The 26,090-nt window shown below is 41.8% G+C and overlaps 1 protein-coding gene across 1 annotated transcript; it reads left to right on the top strand.

Annotated features, from left to right (window-relative positions):
* Positions 1-1,825: 1,825 nt before the first annotated feature.
* Positions 1,826-25,888, top strand: LOC142197891 (uncharacterized). The gene is made up of 2 exons (XM_075268562.1): positions 1,826-2,082; positions 23,703-25,888. The coding sequence occupies exon 2, from the start codon at positions 23,711-23,713 to the stop codon at positions 25,481-25,483; it is 1,773 nt and encodes a 590-aa protein (XP_075124663.1). The 5' UTR covers positions 1,826-2,082; positions 23,703-23,710; the 3' UTR covers positions 25,484-25,888.
* Positions 25,889-26,090: the final 202 nt, after the last annotated feature.

Genomic DNA, 26,090 nt, shown 5'->3' with positions numbered 1-26,090 from the left:
GGCGGAGTCTAAGATCGCTCCACACCAGTCTCCATTCAGGTCCGACCTTAGACTCCGCCTCCTCCGGCAGAGCCAGCGCTGATTGGCCAAAGGCTGGCCAATGCATTCCTATGCGAATGCAGAGACTTAGCAGTGCTGAGTCAGTTTTGCTCAACTACACATCTGATGCACACTCGGCACTGCTACATCAGATGTAGCAATCTGATGTAGCAGAGCCGAGGGTGCACTAGAACCCCTGTGCAAACTCAGTTCACGCTAATAGAATGCATTGGCCAGCGCTGATTGGCCAATGCATTCTATTAGCCCGATGAAGTAGAGCTGAATGTGTGTGCTAAGCACACACATTCAGCACTGCTTCATCACGCCAATACAATGCATTAGCCAGTGCTGATTGGCCAGAGTACGGAATTCGGCCAATCAGCGCTGGCTCTGCTGGAGGAGGCGGAGTCTAAGGTCGGACCTGAATGGAGACTGGTGTGGAGCGATCTTAGACTCCGCCTCCTCCAGCAGAGCCAGCGCTGATTGGCCGAATTCCGTACTCTGGCCAATCAGCGCTGGCCAATACATTCTATTAGCCCGATGAAGTAGAGCTGAATGTGTGTGCTAAGCACACACATTCAGCACTGCTTCATCACGCCAATACAATGCATTAGCCAGTGCTGATTGGCCAGAGTACGGAATTCGGCCAATCAGCGCTGGCTCTGCTGGAGGAGGCGGAGTCTAAGGTCGGACCTGAATGGAGACTGGTGTGGAGCGATCTTAGACTCCGCCTCCTCCAGCAGAGCCAGCGCTGATTGGCCGAATTCCGTACTCTGGCCAATCAGCGCTGGCCAATGCATTCTATTAGCCCGATGAAGTAGAGCTGAATGTGTGTGCTTAGCACACACATTCAGCTCTACTTCATCGGGCTAATAGAATGCATTGGCCAATCAGCGCTGGCCAATGCATTCTATTAGCTTGATGAAGCAGAGTGTGCACAAGGGTTCAAGCGCACCCTCGGCTCTGATGTAGCAGAGCCGAGGGTGCACAAGGGTTCAAGTGCACCCTCGGCTCTCCTACATCAGAGCCGAGGGTGCGCTTGAACCCTTGTGCAGCCTCGGCTCTCCTACATCAGAGCCGAGGGTGCGCTTGAACCCTTGTGCAGCCTCAGCTCTGCTACATCAGAGCCGAGGGTGCGCTTGAACCCTTGTGCACACTCTGCTTCATCAAGCTAATAGAATGCATTGGCCAGCACTGATTGGCCAGAGTACGGAATTCGGCCAATCAGCACTGGCCAATGAATCCCTGTGGGAAAAAGTTTATCTCACAAAAATCACAATTACACACCCAATAGAGCCCCAAAAAGTTATTTTTAATAACATTCCCCCCTAAATAAAGGTTATCCCTAGCTATCCCTGCCTGTACAGCTATCCCTGTCTCATAGTCACAAAGTTCACATTCTCATATGACCCGGATTTGAAATCCACTATTCGTCTAAAATGGAGGTCACCTGATTTCGGTAGCCAATGACTTTTTCCAATTTTTTTCAATGCCCCCGGTGTCGTAGTTCCTGTCCCACTTCCCCTGCGCTGTTATTAGTGCAAAAAAGGCGCCAGGGAAGGTGGGAGGGGAATCGAATTTTGGCGCACTTTACCACGCGGTGTTCGATTCGATTCGAACATGGCGAACACCCTGATATCCGATCGAACATGTGTTCGATAGAACACTGTTCGCTCATCTCTAATAAACACCCATCATTTCTAGGAGTGAAGGAGCCGCAGTGAAACCTTCTTCCCAGAGTCTATTAGAATGAGCTTGTGCTCCAGCACAGGTCTAAACGCAAGACAAAAACTATTTTGTCCTACAGATTAATAACTTAATCACTGGGAAATCCCATTCCACAGTCAGGCAGGCAGTAACAAGAGGGCAGTACCCACCGAGCACTACTATGACTCCTGGAAAAACTGAAGAAATGTTTTAACCTATTGACACATCCCCCTCTGCTGATTCATTGATCTAAGAGCTTTATATAGGAGGGAACCAAACCCTTCCTCAGTCTATACAGCTGCAACTCAGAGAGCTACAAGAAAGCCAACAACCAGGGTAGGTGACATCTGGATTCGATTATGTTGCTCATATTCTCACGTATCTGCAGTTCTCTCTCTATTTTAACTAGAATTCATTTCTTTTGAAATCTTCTTTCTGTTCACTACGTGGAATTATAATATTTGTATGAAGATTTTCTAGTGGGTTTTCATGTATTTTATGAACTGATATTATTATTTTGCTTACTTATATAGCACCCTTATATTCTGCAGTGCTTTATTCATATTTTATTTGTATGCACTGATATTTACAGATGGTAAAATATGTTATGCATGCAAAACTTAATCTAAACTTAATAATAAGGAAAGCCACAGCCTGGTGGTTGAGATTTCTTTCCCTTTATTTGCATTGTACAGAAGGTAATACCTATATAAAACTTAGAATGTCTTAGGAAGCTGCTAATATTTTGCATGTCTCTATGGCTTCAATGTTTAGCGTGTGTCCCTTTCAGACTAGAGAATGAATGATTCAAGCACATTTGCATTGCTGAGGTTCTTCTAGGACACATTTTGAAACTTGTAAATTTGGACAATGATTTTACATGTACTTCACTAAGATGAATGTGCTTAAAATGAATCCAGCTCGGCACAGAGCTTATAATGAAACATTTCCAACGCAATGTGTACACAAGCCAAAAACACTCAGTAATCCACATGTATTGTTGAAGTGCAGAGATTTCAGACCTTGAAGACTTGACTTGGAAACTTTCCAGTTAAAATGACGTTACCTTTGGATATAGATACAGTCATTCAATGGATGTAAAAGACAATATTGGAAATGTTTGTCAGGAAATCCGTCTACATGGAGAAGACAATCTCTTGGCTAGATTCAAAGTGTCTCCAAGACAAAATGCAGCCTGTATACAGTCCTTGTAGTGAGTGATTTACTGCAACAAAGTCTCTATGAAAAGAAAAAAAAGGAATTTGTCCAGAACATTGCTCCCTGTGAATGAGCTCAATGAGAGTGATCACGTAAGATGTAACTTCTTGTAAGGACACATGACTGAACTCAATGGAGCCTTTCAGCTTCCAGCGCTCATTACATTAACATTTTTATTATTGCATTTTTTAGGTTTACTGATAGGAAATGCCCCTGTAGATGGTTCCATGAGCCCCTGCAGAAGGTTCTATGAGCCCCTGTAGATGGTTTCATAAGCCCCTGTAGATGGTTTCATAAGCCCCTGTAGATGGTTCCATGAGCCCCTGCAGATGGTTCTATGAGCCCCTGTACATGGTTCTATGAGCCCCTGTAGATGGTTTCATAAGCCCCTGCAGATGGTTCTATGAGCCCCTGTACATGGTTCTATGAGCCCCTGTAGATGGTTTCATAAGCCCCTGTAGATGGTTCCATGAGCCCCTGCAGATGGTTCTATGAGCCCCTGTACATGGTTCTATGAGCCCCTGTAGATGGTTTCATAAACCCCTGTAGATGGTTCCATGAGCCCCTGCAGATGGTTATATGAGCCCTTGTACATGGTTAATGAGCCCCTGCAGATGGTTCCATGAGCCCCTGCAGATAGTTCTATGAGCCCCTGTAGATGGTTTCATAAGCCCCTGTAGATGGTTCCATGAGCCCCTGTAGATGGTTCCATGAACCCCTGTAGATTTTCATAAGCTTTTGCAGATGGTTTCATGAGCCCCTGTAGATGGTTCCATGAGCCCCTGTAGATGGTTCCATGATCCTATAGTAATTTTCAGCAGAGTATCTCAATGCTTATCAGTTCAGGTATGGAATTATCTTGGTATTTTACATTTGTAATGTCACATCATCCAGATGTTCACATCACAGAACTTTAAGGATTATTCCCATCTCTGCAATTTGATGCCAAAATGGAAATATCTGCTCCCAAGTCACTACCCCTAGCTGAGCAGTTCTGCTGTACCCTGTTCCTGGAACTCCTTTATAGTAGAATTGAATGCAAAAATAGTGTAGCTTGACTGTGTTATACCTCTATGGGTAATACGATTAGTCATGGTAGAGGACATAGAACAAAGGAACTTTGTGCAAGAACATCATATGGGCCTCTTGATTCCCAGTCATAGAGCAGCCCTTATGCCTCCTGTAAATGTAGGCTATGTGTTAGCTCAGTCCCTTACATACAATCTATTACTTAATTTTAAGGACCCTCTTTTGAAAAGTTGCAAATGTTCATACATGCCACATTTGTTAAAAAATTAGTGATTTTTTGCAGTTTAGTATTTGTTTTACCACTTTCAGAGGCCATGAGAGAAATGCATATAGTATGGCAGGAGGGGGCAGGCCTCCCAAGACCCAACAGACCTACTATAATTGAGGCTGAGTTCACACAGAGTTTTTTGGACCGGATGTTGACGTGGTGGCTGCCTCAGAATCTGGTTCAAAAAGTGTCTAGCCACGTCTGGATGCCGGTGCAGTGTACCAGCATCCAGTCGCGGCATTCCACTCCAGATAAGGCCCAAATGAATGGGCCTAGTCGGGAGTGAGTGTCGCGCCGCGGACGCCACACCAGATTCACCTGCGGTCTCCGTGTCAAGATAGGGCAGCTTGCTTCTTTTTTCTGTGAACGGCAAAAAGACGCTAGCGGAAAAAAGAAGTGAATGGCTCCCATTTAAGTCAATGGGAGGCGTTTTATGGAGCCGGATTCTAGGGCAGATTCCGCATCAAAATCCAGACCAAAAAACCCTGTGTGAACTCAGCCTTAGGGCCCCTTCACACGGCTGATACGCTGGCTGCTTTAGAACGTGTAAACGTTCCGTAGCAGCGGCGTCTAAAGCAGATCGCATTGTTTTCTATGGGAGCCGGCAGACGCGCGCTCGCCATAGAAATGAGTGGGCTGCTTTTTCCATTCATTTCTATGGGGAGCGCACGTATGCCGGCTCCCATAGAAAACAATGGGAACTGCTTTAGATGCCGCTGCTACGGAACGTTTACACGTTCTAAAGCAGCCAGCGTATCAGCCGTGTGAAGGGGCCCTTATACTGGTAATTGGCAAAATTATGGAATCATTCCACACTGCTTATACCACCATAGATTTGCCTTTTCTGGTGTATGGGCAGCTAAACATTAGAGATGAGCGAACACTATTCGAAACAGCCGTTTGAATAGCACGCTCCCATAGAAATGAATGGACGTAGCCGCTTCCATTCATTTCTATGGGAGGGTGCTATTCGAAACGGCTGTTTCGAATAGTGTTCGCTCATCTCTACTAAACATACGCCACATTTATTAAGAGACCTAAACCCCTTAATGAATTTGTCACGTCTCATTCCAGTTTAAGAATTTAGTTGAATTTTAGTGCTTTCTCTCCATGGTGTATTCATCAGTGTCCTTGAGGTTTTTGTATTTTGATTCCCTACTGTATATTTTTAATAGCTATATGCTCCTTTTCTAACATTTTTGTGCTGTTTTTTCTCTTATTGACATTGGGAAAAAAGGCAATTACAAAAATGTGAATCCCTATGTGGTGTCCAAATGCAATGCTGCAATTGGAACCAACTCTGGGAACATGATCTCATTATACAGTATATTTCTTAAACCAATGTACTACAGACATACCCGAGCTAAGATTTTCACTAAGGCTTTTTCACATTGCATTTTCTTCACTTCATTAGGATTTCTAATTTTCTATACTTTTGATGGAAAGAACAGTGTAGTTTGTAGATAGTTTTTGCCCTTTAAAGTTGCACAAGCTTAATAGAAAGAAACCTTGTGAAATCCCAGTACAATCCATTGTGAACCCAGTTTTAGAGCTCAGAGGCACAAAGCCTATTTGATAGCAGGTCTGTATTGCAGACACTTGGGCACATGTACTGTACAGTATATTGCTATATGTCTCCAATGTGGGGGTAACACTCCTAGGATAGAGTAATTCAATGTACAGCATGAGATGGCCCATATTCTAATGTATCTGTACACTGTTCTGTAGCATATTCTAGAATTTCCTATATCTTTTCTTAAGTAGAAGGTAGAAGTAGACTTTACACAGATGTCTCCATGCTATGCAGTCCTTTTTTTTTCTTTACGGATTAATTTGCATTTCCAGCATTGCGGCCTCTCCATGCCCCTCTTATCTTCCTCCACCTCAGCAGAATTCTGGGAATGTGAGTGTTTCCATATCCCTCTGCAAATAAATTGTAGACTGCCAGTGTATCATTTTCAATCTACTTTGTGTGTACAGAACCTCATGAACAGAAACTTGAGTTATTTTGTGGATTATGGGTCACGCATACATTCTGATTTGTGTTGTGTAATACAAACTACCAGTGATTTACCGCAGACGAGTGTGGTTTTGTGAGGCGGTTTTCAGCTGCTGTGAAAGTAGTGCTCCGCATGGCAAATTTCTGGTACGACTGCATGTGGTTTTTGCTGCATGATTCTTCCGCTCCACACTAAACTTTAAGGGGCAGATTTAAGGCCGGGTTCACACGGAGTATTGTGGCTCGTCATTTGGTACGTACACGCCGCGGGATCTTTTGCGGGCCGTATACGCTCCCATTGTTTTCAATGGGAGCAGGTACCGTACACGCAGCGCTATTTTGCGGCCGTGATTTTGCAAAATAGCGTAGCGTGTACGGTACCGGCTCGCATTGAAAACAATGGGAGCATATACGGCCCGCAAAAGATCCCGCGGCGTGTACGTACCAAATGACGATCCACAATACTCCGTGTGAACCCGGCCTTACTATGGAAATGCACTGTTGTACATGCTATACACCAAATGTATTAACTGTTTTAGGCAGCTGAGGAGTCAGGACTTATTGTAAAAGGGGGGTGACTTGCTGTAAAGAGGATGGGGTTTTTCACTGTTAAAAATTAAGCCAACTAGGGCAGAATGGGGCAGGGACGCTTTAGTATAATAGATTTATTATAACTTAAATATAGAGTATATACAGCTGTATATATTTAGCTACAATGTACATGTAGATGAAATCTATGCTAGCCCCTGGCTGGCATAGATTTCAAATGGGAGCCCCAAGTTATACCAAATTTAAAGGGGTTTTCTGGGTAAAAAAATGTTTTTTTTATTTTTTTTTTATTAAATGTCTGTTAGAGCTATTAATGGGCTGATAAATGCACCCATATACCTCTACCAATGTTATGAGGGATTTCTGGATGTCTCTGGGAGCTCCTGGTATCTCCTGCATTTTGTTTACATACTGCATCTTCCTGCTAACATCCTCACTAACCCTCTCATCTCACCCCCCCACTTTCTCTCCCCTCCTCTCTTTCTCTCATATACACCCCCTCCCTGTCTCTCTAGCTATCCCGCTCTTCCCTACATACTCAGCCCAACCTCTGATCCTATTATACAGTATACTTACCTTCCTGTGAGATAGCGCACTCTCTTCTCCATCGCTGATCTGTTCTCTGCGGCCATGATCTACCTCTACTGTATATGTGGAAGCTGCTCAGTATAGGTGAATTATCAGTGCACAGAGCAGTGATGGAGAAGAGGGCGCGCCTGCAAAATCAGTAAAGAAGGAGGAGTCATCCACCAGGAAGAGGCATGGAGGGTAAGTATAATGAGGTGGATGGGGGAGAGTAGTAGTGACAATCTGATTCCAGAATATGAATAAATATACATTTTTTTATTATGTTATTAGAAAGTAGGAGGGGGAGGGTATTTAGATTAGTGTAGAGATTTCCAGTTATCCTGGACATCCCCTTTAATAAGAGGCTGGAACCTCTAAATAAGGCTACACGTGTGAGTGCAGGGGTCTGTGAAAATCGACATGGGTGAAACATGGTTTGTGCCGTCTTTGATCTCTACAGAACCATACATTAATGAGCCCAGCCAGGAAAACAGACAGAAATAGGACTTCTCCTGAGCTTTGCCTCCGGGCTCACTGCCCCTTCCATTGTGTGTATGGGGCTATAAAATATAATGAGCTGTTAAAAATACAGCTAGCACACGGTCATGAGCATAGGCAAACTTTGGCATCTGTCAGTGGAGGAACTTATTAAGGGTGCATGCACACTACGTAACGCCGGGCGTGTATGAGAGCCGTACACGCCGGCATTACGGCAGACTGCCGAACACTTCCCATTCACTTCAATGGGAGCGCTCATAACAGCGGCGTTTACGAGCGCTCCCATTGAAGTGAATGGGAAGTGTTCGGCAGCCCTGCTGTAACGCCGGCGTGTACGGCTCTCATACACGCCCGGCGTTACGTAGTGTGCATGCACCCTAAGACTGGTGTAGAAAATTCCAGTCTAAGTAAATTCCTTCCAGTGTAACTAGATTGAGAAGAGGTTATCTACCTTCACAGAAATCAAACATTTGATGAAGTAGATAAGAGAGCTAGTTTATCATCTTAGGGTGCATTCACAATGAGTAAACGCTAGCTTATTCTGAACGTAAAACACGTTCAGAATAAGCGGCGTCTAAAGCAGCTCCATTCATTTCTATGGGAGCGGGGATACGAGCGCTCCCCATAGAAATGAATGGGCTGCTTCTTTCACTCCGTGCAGTCCCATTGAAGTGAATGGGGAGTGCCGGTGTATACGGCAAGCTCTGCTCATGCCGGAGCGTACACGCCGGCACTCCCCATTCACTTCAATGGGACTGCACGGAGTGAAAGAAGCAGCCCATTCATTTCTATGGGGAGCGCTCGTATCCCCGCTCCCATAGAAATGAATGGAGCTGCTTTAGACGCCGCTTATTCTGAACGTGTTTTACGTTCAGAATAAGCTAGCGTTTACTCAGTGTGAATGCACCCTTACTCTTGGTGAGTCACTGAAAGTTAGGGAAAGATGCCACCATTCTCAATTGTCTACTTGACCGTAGATTAGAATATGTGGGTGGATGGTTAAATCCATTTGTCCATGAATAAAAGGAAATTCATCATCTTTGTTTCAACTAAAAGGTATAAAACCTTGCAGCTTACAGATTTGATATAAATAGAACATGTTATATACTGTGCAAAAAACATTCAACTTAGCATCTTTCTCTAACAAGTGGAATGGGGGAGAGTTCAGTGACTGTAATTGACTTCCATCGGGACTTGAGAGGAGAGTGGAGAATGTTGTCGAGGAATTATGGATCTCTGCCAAGAGGCTGGGGAGGTGAAAGAAAAACAAAACAAAAATTATACTCACCTGTCTCTGGTGCTTTGGGGTCCCCAGGCCACTGTCCCATCCAGCACTGCCCAGGGGCTTGGTCCAGCAAAAGTCCTAACTGCACATGAACACTGAGTTCAATCAGAGGCCTCAGCGGTCACAGGAAAGGTCCCAGGACGCAACTCACATACATCACTAGTGACGTACTGTGTCCTCTGGCCATTGAGGCCACTGATTGGCCTCTGTGGTCACGTGTAATGAAGACCTCCTCAAGAATGAGCCTCCGAGTTGTGTATATATATATATATATATTTTTTCACCTTCCCTGGGCTCCTGGTGGAGATTTCTAATTCCATGACAACCTCTTTAAAGGACAGAGACATGTCCTCAGCTAATATGGCTGACATTGATTACTGTCAAAAGCTCATTTCCTTTCCCAGAAACTGAAGCCAGTATTCACGAGAGCTAACATCTGAGCGTACAACATCACTGTATACAGTTACTACACGTACAAATTTTAAGTATGTTCACACATGGCAATTGTTACAGAAATGTGTGCTAATGTTCCACATATCTGAATGGGGTGTATAACAATGCATGCACATACCAAAGAAATAACCATATTCAGATGTATTCAACAAATATTCAGTCTAATACATTTCTGCTATGTGTGAACACTGTATAGCCTAACCGTATTCATTTCTGGTTAGAGATATGCTTTAGAGGAAATAATATAGGCAGTTCTGTATATCCAGCCAGCAGCTTGCGGCGTGTGTGGGCACCATTACTTTTCTAACAAACACTTTCAAGTTTATATAAGTATTAGTTACTAGCTTGCAGACATGTCTTGTTTATTCTAGTCACCTCCTGCCGCCAAGTCTGCTTCTTCAGTATCATTTGTGTATATCAATGTTTATAAACACACATTTGTATCGGTGCTGTGACAACTTACACATTACACTAAATAAAACCTATATATGTTCATTTTTTGTCCCTTATAGAAGTGCTGCACTCACTATTTGATAGTTATAGCTTTTCAGAACTTTGATATCCTTACGGCTAGGTCATCAATATCAGATTGGCGAGGGGCTAATACCAGGGACCCCCACCAATCTGTTGTTTGAAGAGTGCTGCAGCACTTGGACCCATTTACTGAATACCATGCCCAGCACTGTACGTTGCATTGTAACTGTACTTGGCATTGCAGTAAATCCCTTTCACGTGAATGGGACTGAGTGGTATATAGACTAAGTGATAGATGAACATGTCCTTACAACCTATTCAAGCACAACTAGTTGAACTTATCTAACAGGTAGTAATGGATATAGAACTAAAGTCTGCCATGAGTGGACAGATTGCCCCAATGCACATAAATTTATTCATTAATTTCACTAAAATTGATGGGTGTAATGCAACAGCTTACAAGGACTACACGAGTTAAAAGAACACACACATAGTTACAGTAGTATAGATGTTTATTTACTGCAAACAAATGACACTTAGCTTCCTTTTCTACAGGGGCGCACCTTTAATGAGGCGGCATGAGGTGGCTGCCTCAGGCGGCGCTGCTCATGGAAAACTGGGGGGGGGGGCAGCATTTTGGAACACTATTTTGTTAATCTACACCAGCCCAAGACAGGCTGCTTTAAAAACACACTGAGCCTGTCCTGTCCTGCGCTGGTGTAGAAGTATAGCCACCAGGGGAAGGGACTGACATCAAGTGACGGCAATGTGTATAAAGATAGTTCTGCAGCACAGCGCTGCACACTCGCACACAGGCAGCTCCTGCAGGTCACGCTAAGTTCCCTTAGGGCAGCTCCGCCTCCGGGATGATGAATCTCCCAGGCTCCTGTGGCTCCGCCCACTTTGTACCACTCAGTTGCTGCAGTCAGCCAGGTCATCTCATCAGTGGAGTGACCTGACACAACCTAAGTACAGTGGGCAAAACAACACTACCCAGAACCAGTTTGGTGTAAGGCTCCTGCAATCTTCCTCTCAGTAGATCTGGTCTTGTCTTGGTGCCTGCATGGAGTCCTTCCTGTGCCCCTGGTTTACCAGCTTATAACACAAGTAAGAATTAATATAAGTAATGTTAATATGAATACAAGTAATGCTATAAAATGTATTTATCCTCTATGCTTAGGATTAAGGATAAGGAAAATGTTGTTTTTATACCGTGTTAGCCAGTGGGTAGGAAGTATAAAAAAAAAAAAAAAAAAAGCTTGAAAAAAACTTGAAAGTCTTCAGTAGTTGATACCTTTTTTAATGGCTAACTCATAATGATGACAGTATAATGTTTAATAACGGTTATATCTGAAGAAGAAGCCGGGATTTTCGGAACATTATAATCTGTAACCATTATGAGTGTTATGGTGTTGGCCCACCCTTAGCCTTGATGACAGCTTCCACTCTCGCAGGCATACGTTCAATCAGGTGCTGGAAGTTTTCTTGGGGAATGGCAGCCCATTCTTCACGGAGTGCTGCACTGAGGAGAGGTATCGATGTAGGTCGGTGATGCCTGGCACGAAGTCGGCGTTCCAAAACATCCCAAAGGTGTTCTATAGGATTCAAGTCAGGACTCTGTGCAGGCCAGTCCATTACAGAGATGTTATTGTCGTGTAACCACTCCGCCACATGCCGTGCAGTATAAACCGGTGCTCGATCGTGTTGAAAGATGCAATCGCCATCCCCGAATTGCTCTTCAACAGTGGGAAGCAAGAAGGTGTTTAAAACATCAATGTAGGCCTGTGCTGTGATAGTGCCACGCAAAACAACAAGGAGTGCAAGCCCCCTCCATGAAAAACACGACTGCACCATAACACCACTGCCTCTGAATTTTACTGTTGGCACTACACACGCTGGCAGATGACGTTCACCGGGCATTCGCCATACCCACACCCTGCCATCGGATCGCCACATTGTGTACCGTGATTTGTCACTCCACACAACGTTTTTCCACTGTTCAATCATCCAATGCTTACACTCCTTAAACTTGTGTGATATGTGGCACCCAATCATCTGACCAAGTTCGAAGTCTGTGAGTTCCGCGGTGCGCCCCAATCTGCTCATGTCTAATGTCTACTGAGGTCGCTGATATGGAGTACCTGGCAGTAGGTGGCAGCTCAATGCACCTAATATGAAAAATGTATGTTTTTGGGAGTGTCTGGATACTTTTGATCACATAGTGTAGCTTAACCGTAAACTAACCACAGCTACCCTACAATGTCATAAACTAGAAGTTACAACAGGAAGAACGTACAAAGCAACAGTTTCTCTATGCAATAGAAAGGATATATGAAGAAAGAATGTTTAGCGTAAAATAGCTGGAGATTTACAATGCCATACAGTTCTTCACTTTCAATACTATATGGGACAGGTTTATTGCTTTGTGCCAGAAGTATGTAGTAAAAGTGGCACATTTTTGATGCATGCCAATTTCTAGGTTACAGGCCAACTAATTTGATATAATTTATGTAAGAAAACTTCCATAGAGGTGCTTCACTGCCCCTATCTCTCAATGTTACTTTTTATCTGGACCATGACATACAGGACACATTTTTATGAAGCAAGTAGGTTAGTGTTCCCTCTTTCCAGGTTTCTATTTTGAGAGTAATCACTATGGCATTGTTATATAAAATGTCCTGAGCTAAACACATCTCAGTTTATCACCGATATCTTATAAAAGAACTTGGATTCTTTGCTTAATCCTTCCATATGCCAACTACATAATCTCATAAACATCTGTGGGTGAATCGGATAGGCAGATAGCGGCATGTACAGTATATTGCTAATTCCTAGCTGATGCAAAGCACAGAAGACTGAGCAGGCGACTAGTGTTTGGACGTCTTCCTAAAGCAGTAGACTTAAGACTGGAAATGTTACTGGACCGTTAGGATGGGAGGGCAGGCGAGGATAAGAGGCTGATGCTTGGATTCTTGGATTCTGCTCTGCTCTGAAAAATTGCTCTGAAAAAGAAAACATACAATCTAATCTTGTAATTGTAGGAGCGAAATGTGATGTTAACACATGGGACACAGTAATAAGGAATGGGACAAAACTGAATTCCCTCTGCTATCCCATATGTACTGATCTTTGCTATAACAGCTAAACAAAACAGTGTGCAGAATACTTAATGCAAATCTATCAGATTATGAAACAAACTACCAGTATGTATTATCTCTATTTTAGCCAGTATTCACTGCAGTGTGAGGCTATACTCCTAAATTTCTGTCCAAAACAAAGTTAGTGGCATCTGCGTTCTGCTGATGGAGCCTGCAGGCAGTGGTAAGTTTCTGCACTGTACTACAGATACATACATGTGCTGATTCATGCAGCAGGGTGGTATTTGAAGCCTAAATAACTAAGGGTAGTGGGATAAGGGGCTTCTGGGAAACCATGCACAGTGTGCCATTTCTCTGTGTCTTGTATGAATCAATTGACAAGTAGTTGTTATCATTGTTAATAAATGTCCTTGTACAGTTTAGAATGTGTAGTAACATACTGTACATCAGTGATAAGGGGAATAGTAATGACAGGAGGAATAACAGAGGAATACAGAGTTGTAAGAAGAATTATTCCAGTTTTAGGTGGAGTCATTATTTATTAAAACAAATATATATATATATATATATATATATATATATATATATATATACATATATATATATTCTATATCAAGTATAAAGAGATTTGGAATTTCTCAACTTCATATAAGCCTTGAAGAATACATACGAGAATTCATACTTGAAATAAATCCATCTCCCTATTAAATAGAGAACACACTGTTCCAAAGAATGCGGAGGTGAGGTTTCCAACCCTCTTAAAGACTTTATTCTGAATTGCCTTAACTTGCTGCTGAATACAGTCGCTGAATTAAAGCCATAAACTTGGCAGCTAGGACCTGCAGCATCTAACCACTGAGCTGAGTAATACACAACCGCCGTATGGATGGAAATGTTCCTCTGTAGTGGAAACGCTCTCAATTTTTTATGGGAATGGAGACATGGCTTAGAACTATTATTAACTCAGGCTACAATCCAATCTGATGAAGAGGTGGCTATCTTCCATTGTGCAGTAACAGAGGAACGCATTTTAGACAAAAACAGAGACAAAGACACTTTCCAGAAATAGTGGCACACAAGTACCAAACACTGGATGAGATTTCATACACCATTCTTAATAAGGGCCCCAAGGGGTGCAGGGCAAAGCTGATTTATGAAGGTCTTTTAATAAATCAGACACATTTCCTTGAGCAAGAATGAAGATGTACGCCAGTTATGGCCACTCATTGTGGATACGCAGCGTTTTTGTTGCAGATTTTGCTGTCGTTTTTTGAGCCAAAGCCAGGAATGGATTTACCACTCCTGACTTCGGCTCAAAAAAGGCAGCAATATCTGCAACAAGAAATTCTGTGTTTCTGCAACATGGGGTCTTAGTCTAACTCACGTTTGCTACTCCAAGCTCTGTGTTTGTGGTAAGAAGTGAAGAGGCTGCAGCACTTATACAAATGACTCTTTATACAGCTGAATGGCAGGGGTGCTTGGAGTTGAACCCCACCTATCTGTAAACAATATCATAATCCAATGTCATAACTTTAAATAATTGGGGTGCAATTCATCCGAGCAGACCACAGATTATGACCAATGTATGAAACTGACAGATTTATCATCTACCATCAGCCACTGTGATAAATTGGGCACTTTTTGGACTGTCTAGTCTAAGTTTATACTGTCTAAATTTTAGACAGGATTAGTAAAATTGTCTCCCATTTTAGTTTTCTCCTGTCTCTAGTGCAAAGTTAGGGTTAGTTCACACGGGGAACATAATGGAGGATTTTGGCACCGAAAGTGACGTGGGGAGCCGCGTCACTCTCGGGCCAAAATCCGCCAGCCACAATTGTTGTGGCTTCCGACAGTCGCGGCTTCTCCCTCCGGAGTAGGCTTGAATGAATGGGCTGACTCCGGAGCTGCGGATTCCTCCTGAAGAAAGGGCAGCTTGCTTCTTTTTTCTGCTATCGGTCTCCATAGACCACCATTTTGAGGGGGTGGATTATGACGTGGATTCCGCGCTATAATCCGCCCCCTCTGTGCCCATGTAAACTAGCCCTTAGGGTGCATTCACACGGAGTAACGTGTCGCATGATGTGGCACGTATACGGCGTGTGAGACATTGAGCGCCATAAAAGCTCCCATTGATTTCAATGGGAGCCTGGATCATATACGCTGCGTTATTTTGCGGCCGTGATTTTGCGCCCACAAAATCACGGCTGCAAAATAATGTGACTTATACGATCCAGGCTCCCATTGAAATTAATGGGAGCTTTTACGGTGCGCAAAGTCTCACACGCCGTATACGTGCCACATCATGCGGCACATTACTCCATGTGAATGCACCCTAAAGTGTTATATATTATGTGACATATTTTAAAAAATATTGCTGAGTTCATAAAAGATTGTTGTGAAATCATGAAGGACTCATAAGCTACAGTAGATCTCATCTGTAACAAGCCATGACCTTGAGATGACATCTAGTTGCAAAGACAGGCTGACCAGTGATCTCTCTTACTTGGCTCTGCCTTCTCATTGCTGAGTCATTAACAGTCTTGTTGGGCCCGTCGCTTCGTGAGCTCATAACCCCAGACTCATTGGTCCTAGATCAAGGCAAACCCATAGGACAGAAACAGTCTATAGACTGTTTATGCACAATTTTAGGACTTTGTAAACAGGTGTCAGGTAATATGTACAGTTGACCTTCAGAGTGAATTTTACTGGTGAGGTCCAGCGGTTGATACCTCTAATCTGACACTGCCCAAAAAACAAAAGTTCCAGATCATTTTAACTCTGGACTCTCTGTTCTGACACTCCTGTTATTTTATTACTTTATGAACACATTGTCACTCGTTTTGTCATTGGGGCATGTCTCTGCACAATCAGACCCGGAATAACAGGGGAATGGTATAATACCATGTTCTAAGCAATAGTGATCCAGCATTGTTCTAGCAGATTCATCTTCGCTGACATGCCACTGGACTTCTGTGCGCATCACATCTCCTTGTTTGTGATAATACACAGTGACATGTTATCTAGGATACGATATCATGGGGACCATGGTGAAATGCTTGTGGGTGATGTAAGGTATCCCAGGGTAAATGAATTAATACAGTAAGTATATTTATAAGTTATGTTATTTTAATAATAAAGGACCATCTGAATCCTCCAAAGTGTTTACTGCACTAATCATTGATGTATCTCAGCATCATTGTCTTTTTGTAAAGTGCAACAATACAAGTTAATGGATGATCTACTCCTACTCACCAATATTTCAACAGCCAAAATCTGGAAATTTTAACCCCACCCAGGAAAAACACCCCATGACCACTTCCCCCACCTTTTCAGTAAGGATGCCAGGATTTTCTGGATAAAATTGGAACTGTTACAACTACAGTCCTATGAAAAAGTTTGGGCACCCCTATTAATCTTAATCATTTTTAGTTCTAAATATTTTGGTATTTGCAACAGCCATTTCAGTTTGATATATCTAATAACTGATGGACACAGTAATATTTCAGGATTGAAATGAGGTTTATTGTACTAACAGAAAATGTGCAATATGCATTAAACCAAAATTTGACCGGTGCAAAAGTATGGGCACCTCAACAGAAAAGTGACATTAATATTTAGTAGATCCTCCTTTTGCAAAGATAACAGCCTCTAGTCGCTTCCTGTAGCTTTTAATCAGTTCCTGGATCCTGGATAAAGGTATTTTGGACAAACAATTCAAGTTCAGTTAAGTTAGATGGTCGCCGAGCATGGACAGCCCGCTTCAAATCATCCCACAGATGTTCAATGATATTCAGGTCTGGGGACTGGGATGGCCATTCCAGAACATTGTAATTGTTCCTCTGCATGAATGCCTGAGGATTTGGAGCGGTGTTTTGGATCATTGTCTTGCTGAAATATCCATCCCCGGCGTAACTTCAACTTCGTCACTGATTCTTGAACATTATTCTCAAGAATCTGCTGATACTGAGTGGAATCCATGTGACCCTCAACTTTAACAAGATTCCCAATGCCGGCATTGGCCACACAGCCCCAAAGCATGATGGAACCTCCACCAAATTTTACAGTGGGTAGCATGTGTTTTTCTTGGAATGCTGTTTCTTTTTGGACGCCATGCATAACGCCTTTTTTTTATAACCAAACAACTCAATTTTTGTTTCCAAAATGAAGCTGCCTTGTCCAAATGTGCTTTTTCATACCTCAGGCAACTCTATTTGTGGCGTACGTGCAGAAACGGCTTCTTTCTCATCACTCTCCCATACAGCTTCTATTTGTGCAAAGTGCGCTGTATAGTTGACCGATGCACAGTGACACCATCTGCAGCAAGATGATGCTGCAGCTCTTTGGAGGTGGTCTGTGGATTGTCCTTGACTGTTCTCACCATTCTTCTTCTCTGCCTTTCTGATATTTTTCTTGGCCTGCCACTTCTGGGCTTAACAAGAACTGTCCCTGTGGTCTTCCATTTCCTTACTATGTTCCTCACAGTGGAAACTGACAGGTTAAATCTCTGAGACAACTTTTTGTATGCTTCCCCTGAACAACTATGTTGAACAATCTTTGTTTTCAGATCATTTGAGAGTTGTTTTGAGTAGCCCATGATGCCACTCTTCAGAGGAGATTCAAATAGGAGAACAACTTGCAATTGGCCACCTTAAATACCTTTTCTTATGATTGGATACATCTGGTTATGAAGGTCAAAGCTCACTGAGGTTACAAAACCAATTTTGTGCTTCAGTAAGTCAGTAAAAAGTAGTTAGGGGAATTCAAATCAATAAAATGATAAGGGTGCCCATACTTTCGCACCGGTCACATTTTGGTTTAATGCATATTGCATATTTTCTGTTAGTACAATAAACCTCATTTCAATCCTGAAATATTACTGTGTCCATCAGTTATTAGATATATCAAACTGAAATGGCTGTTGCAAACACCAAAATATTTAGAACAAAAAATGATTAAGATTAATAGGGGTGCCCAAACTTTTTCATAGGACTGTATGTCTACTGGATATTTGTAACAATGCTGGGAATATAAAACCGCCTTGTTGTGCTCCAGATTTTTAGCACTAGTATTTTCTTGGCATGAGAAATGCTCTACTCTTATTATTCTGATTATTACTAGTCTCAATTAAACATCTCTGTAAAATAGAAATATATTTCTGCCATGAGTTGATAGTACCGAAGTAATATCTTATTAGGCGTGCATTTCATTGTATTGCTAGAGAGTCCTCACATGAACCTGTGATCATTATTGGATCGGGAACTGAAATACGGTAATACCAAAACAATGTCAAACAAGAGCCTTCCATCAATGATGTATGCATGGAGCAGCACATTAAGGACAACTAATCCATATCACGTGCTACACGTCGGCTGATTCGGCTCTATTTTTATCTTAAAAGAACAAGGATGTCTGTATTGAACGCAGCTGGAAGTTCAAGCCTAAGACACATGTGGCCCATATTAGCTGTGTTTTCATTTCCTATCCCTTCTCCTAGCTTGTCTGACATGACAGCGACAACAAAACATAGTTTCCTGGAAATATGAAATGTTCTAGACCTAAGTGATTAGGCACATATTGTATGATACTGTTATTTTTACAGTAAAACCCCATTGAAACCACCACCCAAAACTGCATTGAAAATAGTCTTCTAGTGCGTTGATCTCAAAACAGATGACCAAAATTTGTCATAGGAATTGATCTGGATAAAGGAAGTGGTCATCTTAAGCAGGAGGGATTTTGGAGACAATCCAATACAAAACATTATTTGAAAATCAAAAAGAGGTTTGTCTAATATCTGATGAATCCGGCAGCACAATGTCATCATGTATTACATCATTTTGTGGATTCCACTAAAAAGCTAAATTCTCTTTTCAGCTTTTTATGTTATGTTCATAGATAAGGTTCTAACCAAGAAGATTCCCTCTTAACATGCCCAGGCTTCAGGTATGCCTCCATTATCATTGCAGATGTAGGAGCTACTGTCACATGCATGATTACTATGGGTTGGGACCCTACGTCAGCACACCAGAATCCCTAAACTGCATCCCTCTATACTACTGTCACATGCAGATACATAAATATAACACAAGCTACTACTCGATTATGATAAAGCTCCACACTACTACTAGGGGAGACTGTAGAGCAACGGACAAGTCAAAATTCTGCAATTCTCAGTAAAAATTGCTACAGAAGATTCAGAAGCTTGACATTCAGCAGTCCTTCATGTCTGACTTCAATTTCTTTGTGGTGTGTTCTATGTCATTTCCTATCAGCTGCTCACTTGTAACATGCTACTGTCAGCTACATTGACTTCATTTAGGATAGTAAAGGGCACATGACCCCTACTCACCGGAGGCATTCTTGATTTTTATTTTTGACCCCCACCTTCCAAACCCCATAACATTTTTTTTTCCGCTCACAGAGTCATATAAGGGCTTAATGTTTGTGGGACAAATTGTTCTTCATAATGGTGCCATTTATTATTCTGTATAATGTACTATGAAACTGGAAAAAAATTTCAGAATGAGGTGGTATAGGAGAAGAAGAGCATTAGTGCGACTTTAGTACAGGCTTCATTTTTACTGCATTTACTGTGCAGCCAAAAGGACATGTCACCTGTATTCTATGTTTAGGTACGATTCCGGGGATTTTTCCGGGAAATTTCGTTTTTAATCATATTTATTAAAAGCTACGTTTTATTTTCACTTGAGTATACCCCTGTGCTGAAAAACTATTGATTTTAAACGCGTAGAGAGTGTTTGAATAGGGCTTATAATGCCATTAGCTCAGTCTACTCCAGTTTACTTGTGTGCTAACAATTAGCTTGTAATAGTGTAAGCGCAGCCTGTTATATCCGACCTATTAGAGGCAGTCTGCTATATCTGCACTTATTTAGATAAGAGGGTTACTATTGTTTTATCAAGTGACTATATCTGTTTAGACACTATTCTAACAAATAGTGACAGGAGCAATGACATTAGCCCTTGGAGATATAGGGGGGAATTGGTCATACGGGTGGGTGTATACCACACCGCGCTGCTAACTATTTTGGACCATTGCTGGTGGGGTGGGTTTCCCCGACTCTGGCCACCCCCCTTGCCCTATCCACAAAAGGATACAAGTGTGCAATACTTGTTGTTAACACTGTAACACAATAGCAGTGACGAGACACACAGAAATTTCGTTTTTAATCATATTTATTAAAAGCTACGTTTTATTTTCACTTGAGTATACCCCTGTGCTGAAAAACGATTCCGGGGATACCAAATTTATATTGTTGTATTTATATTTTAACTTTTTAACAAAAATACAAAACTTTGCAAAAAAAATTTTTTTTCTCAAAGTCGCCATATTTCGACACCCATGTTTCTATATCTCCGTACGTGGAGCTGCAGAGGGCAGGTGTAATCTTTAGTTATACCATTTTGGGGAATGTCCTTTTGATTACTTTTTATTGAAATTTTTATCAAAGGTAAAACAGCAAAAAACCTGTGGTTTGGCACTTTAGATTTTTTCCAAAACAGGGATACCTAATGTGTATGTGTTTCAGAGTAATTTCTTACTTTTATATGTATTTTAGGGAAAGGAGGGTCATTTGAATAGTCAATTCAAACAGTGGGAATGAGAGCCCTGCTCGAAAGAGCTTACAATCTATGAGGTGGGGGAGGTAGCAGGGGCGGCATAGGAGGTAGCATTGCTTATACAGTGGTCCAGACATTTTTATGATAGAGATTACATTCATTATACATAAATAAAGCCATATGAGCCTATTAAATATGGTGCTGCCAGGAAAAGCTGACCAGGGGCCTTAAGGCCTGCAATAGGTTTGTTCAATCAGAGCCCGCAGTCAGAGGTGTTCAGCTCTTGAGTGACTGTCATATTTAAATATCTGTCAAATGTCTGACATGTTGGGAAGGGGTTAATATTGTATTGCTAAGGAGAAAGTAACCTGAAGCAATTGTCAGCAAAAGTGAAAGTTATTATTGTGGTACGGCAATATACTAGCAAGACAGAATGGTTTTCCACCCTAAGGGCCCTTTTACATGAATGTATTTGGGCCGAGAAATACAGCCCATGTTCAGGACAGTAGGGTCACAGTATCATAAGTTAGTATGCTGCTGTAAGTCCACTTCACTGGAGCATTGGTGAAGACGGAACAAATGTCACACATGGACTGTCTTTCTAGATCTGAATATATATTCAATTGAAAAGGCCTTATGATAAGAAAAACCTTACTGGTTTACACTATCAGTAAATGATATTGTTTATTGATTTACATATGTAGTGTTTATAATGTATACGGAACAAGACATGGTTTTGTCACCTCTGACCCTAAGATTGGTGCTTTCATTAACCCCTTCCTGCCGATGGCATTTTTTGATTTTCGTTTTTCGTTTTTGACTCCCCTCCTTCTAAACCCCATAACTTTTTTATTTCTCCGCTCCCAGAGCCATATGAGGTCTTAATTTTTGCGGGACAAATTTTTCTTCATGATGCTACCATTAATTATTCTATATAATGTACTGGGAAGCAGGAAAAAAAATCAGAATGGGGTGGATTTGAAGAAAAAATGCATTTCTGCAACTTTCTTACGGGCTTTGGTTTTACGGCGTTCACTGTGCAGCCAAAATGACATGTCCCCTATATTCTGTGTTTCGGTACAGTTCCAGAGATACCACATTTATATGGTTTTATTTACATTTTGACCCCTAAAAAAAATTTCAAAACTGTGTTAAAAAATTTTTTTTCTAAAAGTCGCCATATTCCGACGGCCGTAACTTTTTTATACGTAAGTGTATGGGGATTTATAGGGCGTCTTTTTTTGCGGGGCCGGGTGTACTTTTTAGTTCTACCATTTTCGGGAAATGTTATTGCTTTGATCACTTTTTATTCAAATTTTTATCAGAATCAAAACAGTGAAAAAACGACGGTTTGGCACTTTCGACTATTTTTCCCGCTACGGCGTTTACCGAACAGGAAAAATATTTTTATAGATTTGTAGAGCGGGTGATTTCGGACGCGGGGATACCTAACATGTATATGTTTCACAGTTTTTAACTACTTTTATATGTGTTCTAGGGAAAGGGGGGTGATTTGAACTTTTAATTCTTTTTATATTTTTTTATATTTTTTTTTAACTTTTTTTTTTTTTTTTTTTGCATTTATTAGACCCCCTAGGGGTGTTGAACCCCAGGGGGTCTGATCACTAATGCAATGCATTACAATGCTAATGCATTGCAAAAAAGCATCCTTTCTTTTGCAGGCTGCATACACCAGCCTGCAAAAGAGAGGCTTTGCAGACAAGCCTGGGAGCCTGTACAAGGCTCCCGGCTGTCATGGCAACGGGACGTCAGCCCTGGAGCATGCTCCAGGAGCCGGCGATCCCGGCCAAAATGGCGCCGCCCATGCGCCGCCGGGAAAATGGCGCCTCCGGCGCCTTTGACAGCGGCGCCGGAGGGGTTAATGCCTCCGATCGGTCCGGGGACCGATCGGAGGCATTAGAGCCGGTTGTCTACTGCTTAAAGCAGTAGACACCCGGCAGCTATGGCGGCCGCCCGGCTCCCAGGCGGTCGCCATAGTTACAGACCCGACATGCGCCGTACTATTACGGCGCATGTCGGGAAGGGGTTAAAGTTGCAGACTTACAACGCAATAAGGTTTTTGCCTTTGACAGAGAAAGTCAGGCATCCATACTAAAGGGTGTTGTAATTGACAGACACAGGAACGTCTTCCTGGACATCAAACATTTCAACCCCCACTTCATAAAGGGATGGGGTGCCCTGACAAAGAAGCATCTGAACTAGATGGGACTCATGAATAGAGGTGGATGTGTCTGAAATGAGCCAGAGCCCTATCATTACTAGAGAATCCCATCCACACATTGCTGAAAAATATGCACAGCGTAATGGCAGCATGTTAATTTTACCTATGGAAATGCCAGTGGTATCCCTATAGGTATAATGGAAGCAGAACTTCTGCAGAGGAAACCTGTGTGAAACTTTCTAGGAAAAGAACTGTAGGAAAATCCACAATGCATTGCTGCCGCGATTTTTCCTGAAGCGTTTTTCTTGCTGCGGACTTTTTACTTTATGCCATGATTACATATTATTAATAAGTGATTAATTCCTTACAATGTTTTCTGTTTTAATTATTAACTATTTCAATAACAAAACTTACCAGAACCATATGCAAAGAGTTGTTATAGTTATGTAAGGCCCGCTTCACATCTGCAGTCGGGGATTCCATTCCCCTCTCTGCATGCAGCACTTTTCTCTTTTTTTGTGTGGAAACCACATGGACCCCATTATAGTCTATGGGGTCTGCGGGTTTCCTACAGTAACCGTTTTTTAATGTAGATTAGGTTTCCATTTAGGGGGTCCTCAAGAAAGGAAACCCATGCGCAGATGTGAATCAGGCATAGAATTTTCATCCTTGAGTATCATATTAGAAAAGTTGCCATTTTTTTTTTTTGCTAAAAACATACTAAAATGAAATGTAACCCTTTTCTCTTTGTTCTAGATACAACAATGTGGAACTGTCACCTCGTTGGAATTGTGTTTTTCCTTCTGATTCCGCAAACCTACAGTCAGTGCCCTAAAGAATGCCGATGCCTTCGAGCTGGCCAGGTAGATTGTTTTGGAGAAGACATTGTAGAGGTTCCACGTTCTATCCCTCAGAACATCAGAAACCTGCAGATAATAAACACTGAGGTCACTGAACTCGAAGATGGTGTCTTAGAAAACATGACATCTCTGTTAATTTTGAGAATTGAAAAAAGTGAACTCTCTGTAGTTGGTCCTAATGCATTCAACAATCTCATATCCCTCCGTTACCTAAGTCTGGCCAGCAATAAACTGCAAGATTTACCCGGAAGTTTATTTCAAGATCTAGTCAAACTGGAAACTCTTATCCTGTCAAACAACCTGATTGCTCAGATTCCCTCATCACTGTTTGCTCCATTAGTTAATGTCAGGGAGCTCAGTTTATTAGGAAACAGTATCCGATCCATACCAAGGGGAGCTTTTGATCAAATGAGTGGACTTTTGAAGTTGAACTTGGCTAAAAATAACCTTACACGGCTACACCCCAAAATCCTGGATAAAGTAACTAAACTTCAAACCTTTCGAGTGTATGAGAATCAGTTAAAGGATATCCCTGAAGGTTTACTGAAGACGCTTACAAATCTACAAGAAGTTGGACTGCAAAGTAACCAGATAAGTCAAATATCTGCTGATTTGTTTTCCAATAACCCAAATTTACAGAGAATATACTTATCTAATAACATGATCACATCACTGCCCCAAGGATTATTTGGGAATTTGCCAGAACTCTCCAAGCTAACGTTATTTGAAAATTCCATAAAACATATTTCCACTGGAGTATTTGGACCAATGCCAAAATTAAAGGAACTTTGGTTATATGACAACCGTCTTGAAGAACTTGAGGACAATGCCTTCTCCAATCTAACACAAATACAACTTTTGATTGTATCCAGAAACCAGATCCAATCCATCTCTCCAAATGCTTTTAATGGCTTAGATGAGCTTTTGGAACTGTCATTGCATACCAATGCTCTTACCACATTAAATGAAGATGTCCTCCAGGGCTTACCCAAGTTGCAGAATGTCTCTCTTCACAGCAATAAGATTGAGTATCTTCCAGCAGGACTCTTTAGAAACATGGACACTTTGATGACCATACAATTACAAAATAATTCTCTAGAGAATCTGCCAGAGGAATTTTTTGAAGGTCTAGAACATGTAAATGAAATAAGACTTTTCAATAATCCGTGGAAATGTGACACTCACATTCTTCCATTGAAGGATTGGATTACTCATAATTTGGCAAAACTTGGAAACCAAACTCAACTTGTATGTGTCAACCCTACGTTTATAGGTATGCCCATAACTGAGCTAAATGAAGAAAAGCTCCTACTACTGACAACTACAGAAGAACCAGAAATAGGCCAAACAACATCTATTTATGAAGAAAGCAGTGCTGTCATCCCTTTCCAAACTTCTGAAGAGCCAGAACAAGTTACCAGCACAATAGTTACAAAAACAACACCAACAACACGATTTGGCAAATCAGATGATGATGACATTGAGAATACGACAGACTCAGACATAATCGCTGATGATGAAGAACGTGGTGGCAGCAGGCTAGTCGGAGTAGTTGTAGCAATAATTGTTTTGTGCTGCATTGCTATTGTTTGTACAGTCATTGCATGTATAATATATCACAGAAAAAAGAAGAACCACATTGTCCTCATGAGAATGAAACAGCAAAATGAAGCGTGAAGGAACTGATTTGTAATGTTTAAGCACTGGGAAATATTCTATAGAAGCACTGTTTTAAGATTGCTTCAGTATATCGGATTTTACTGGAAGGTTACAAATTCTTGGCACTTGGATCTTAACTCAGTCAACATTATCTATAGTTCACATTTTTTAGAAATCTTAGTATGCACAGAAGTAGTCGACTTAAATTCCACTCTAGGATGGCCAAATATTGCTTCATATATTTAAGTTTCAGTAAAGCGTCTGTATCATAATTTATATCAAGCCGTAGATATAGAAGGAAAAAGGGCTCACCATTTTGGTCAAAGTTTGTACTATAATATTTTTTTTATACAAAATTAAGCATTTTAAATACTTTTATACCTCTGTAAGTAGTTTTTGGTGGGTGGTGGATTTTTTTTAGTGCTTGGAGTTGAGGTGATATTGTTATGTATTCATGTATAGTAGAGATGAGCGAACACTGTTCGGATCAGCCGTTCCGAACAGCACGCTCCCATGGAAATGAATGGAAGCACCTGGCACGGCGACCGGCCGGCGGCAAAGTGTAGGTGCCAGGTGCTTCCATTCATTTCCATGGGAGCGTGCTGTTCGGAACGGCTGATCCGAA

This window comes from Leptodactylus fuscus, chromosome 3 (genome assembly GCF_031893055.1).
Source record: "Leptodactylus fuscus isolate aLepFus1 chromosome 3, aLepFus1.hap2, whole genome shotgun sequence".
Classification (NCBI taxonomy): Eukaryota; Metazoa; Chordata; class Amphibia; order Anura; family Leptodactylidae; genus Leptodactylus; species Leptodactylus fuscus.
This window is presented reverse-complemented; position numbering and strand designations above follow the sequence as displayed.

Bases quoted from the DNA above. Each gene is read 5' to 3' on its own strand.
- LOC142197891 (XM_075268562.1), top strand. From the start codon at position 23,711: ATGTGGAACTGTCACCTCGTTGGAATTGTGTTTTTCCTTCTGATTCCG.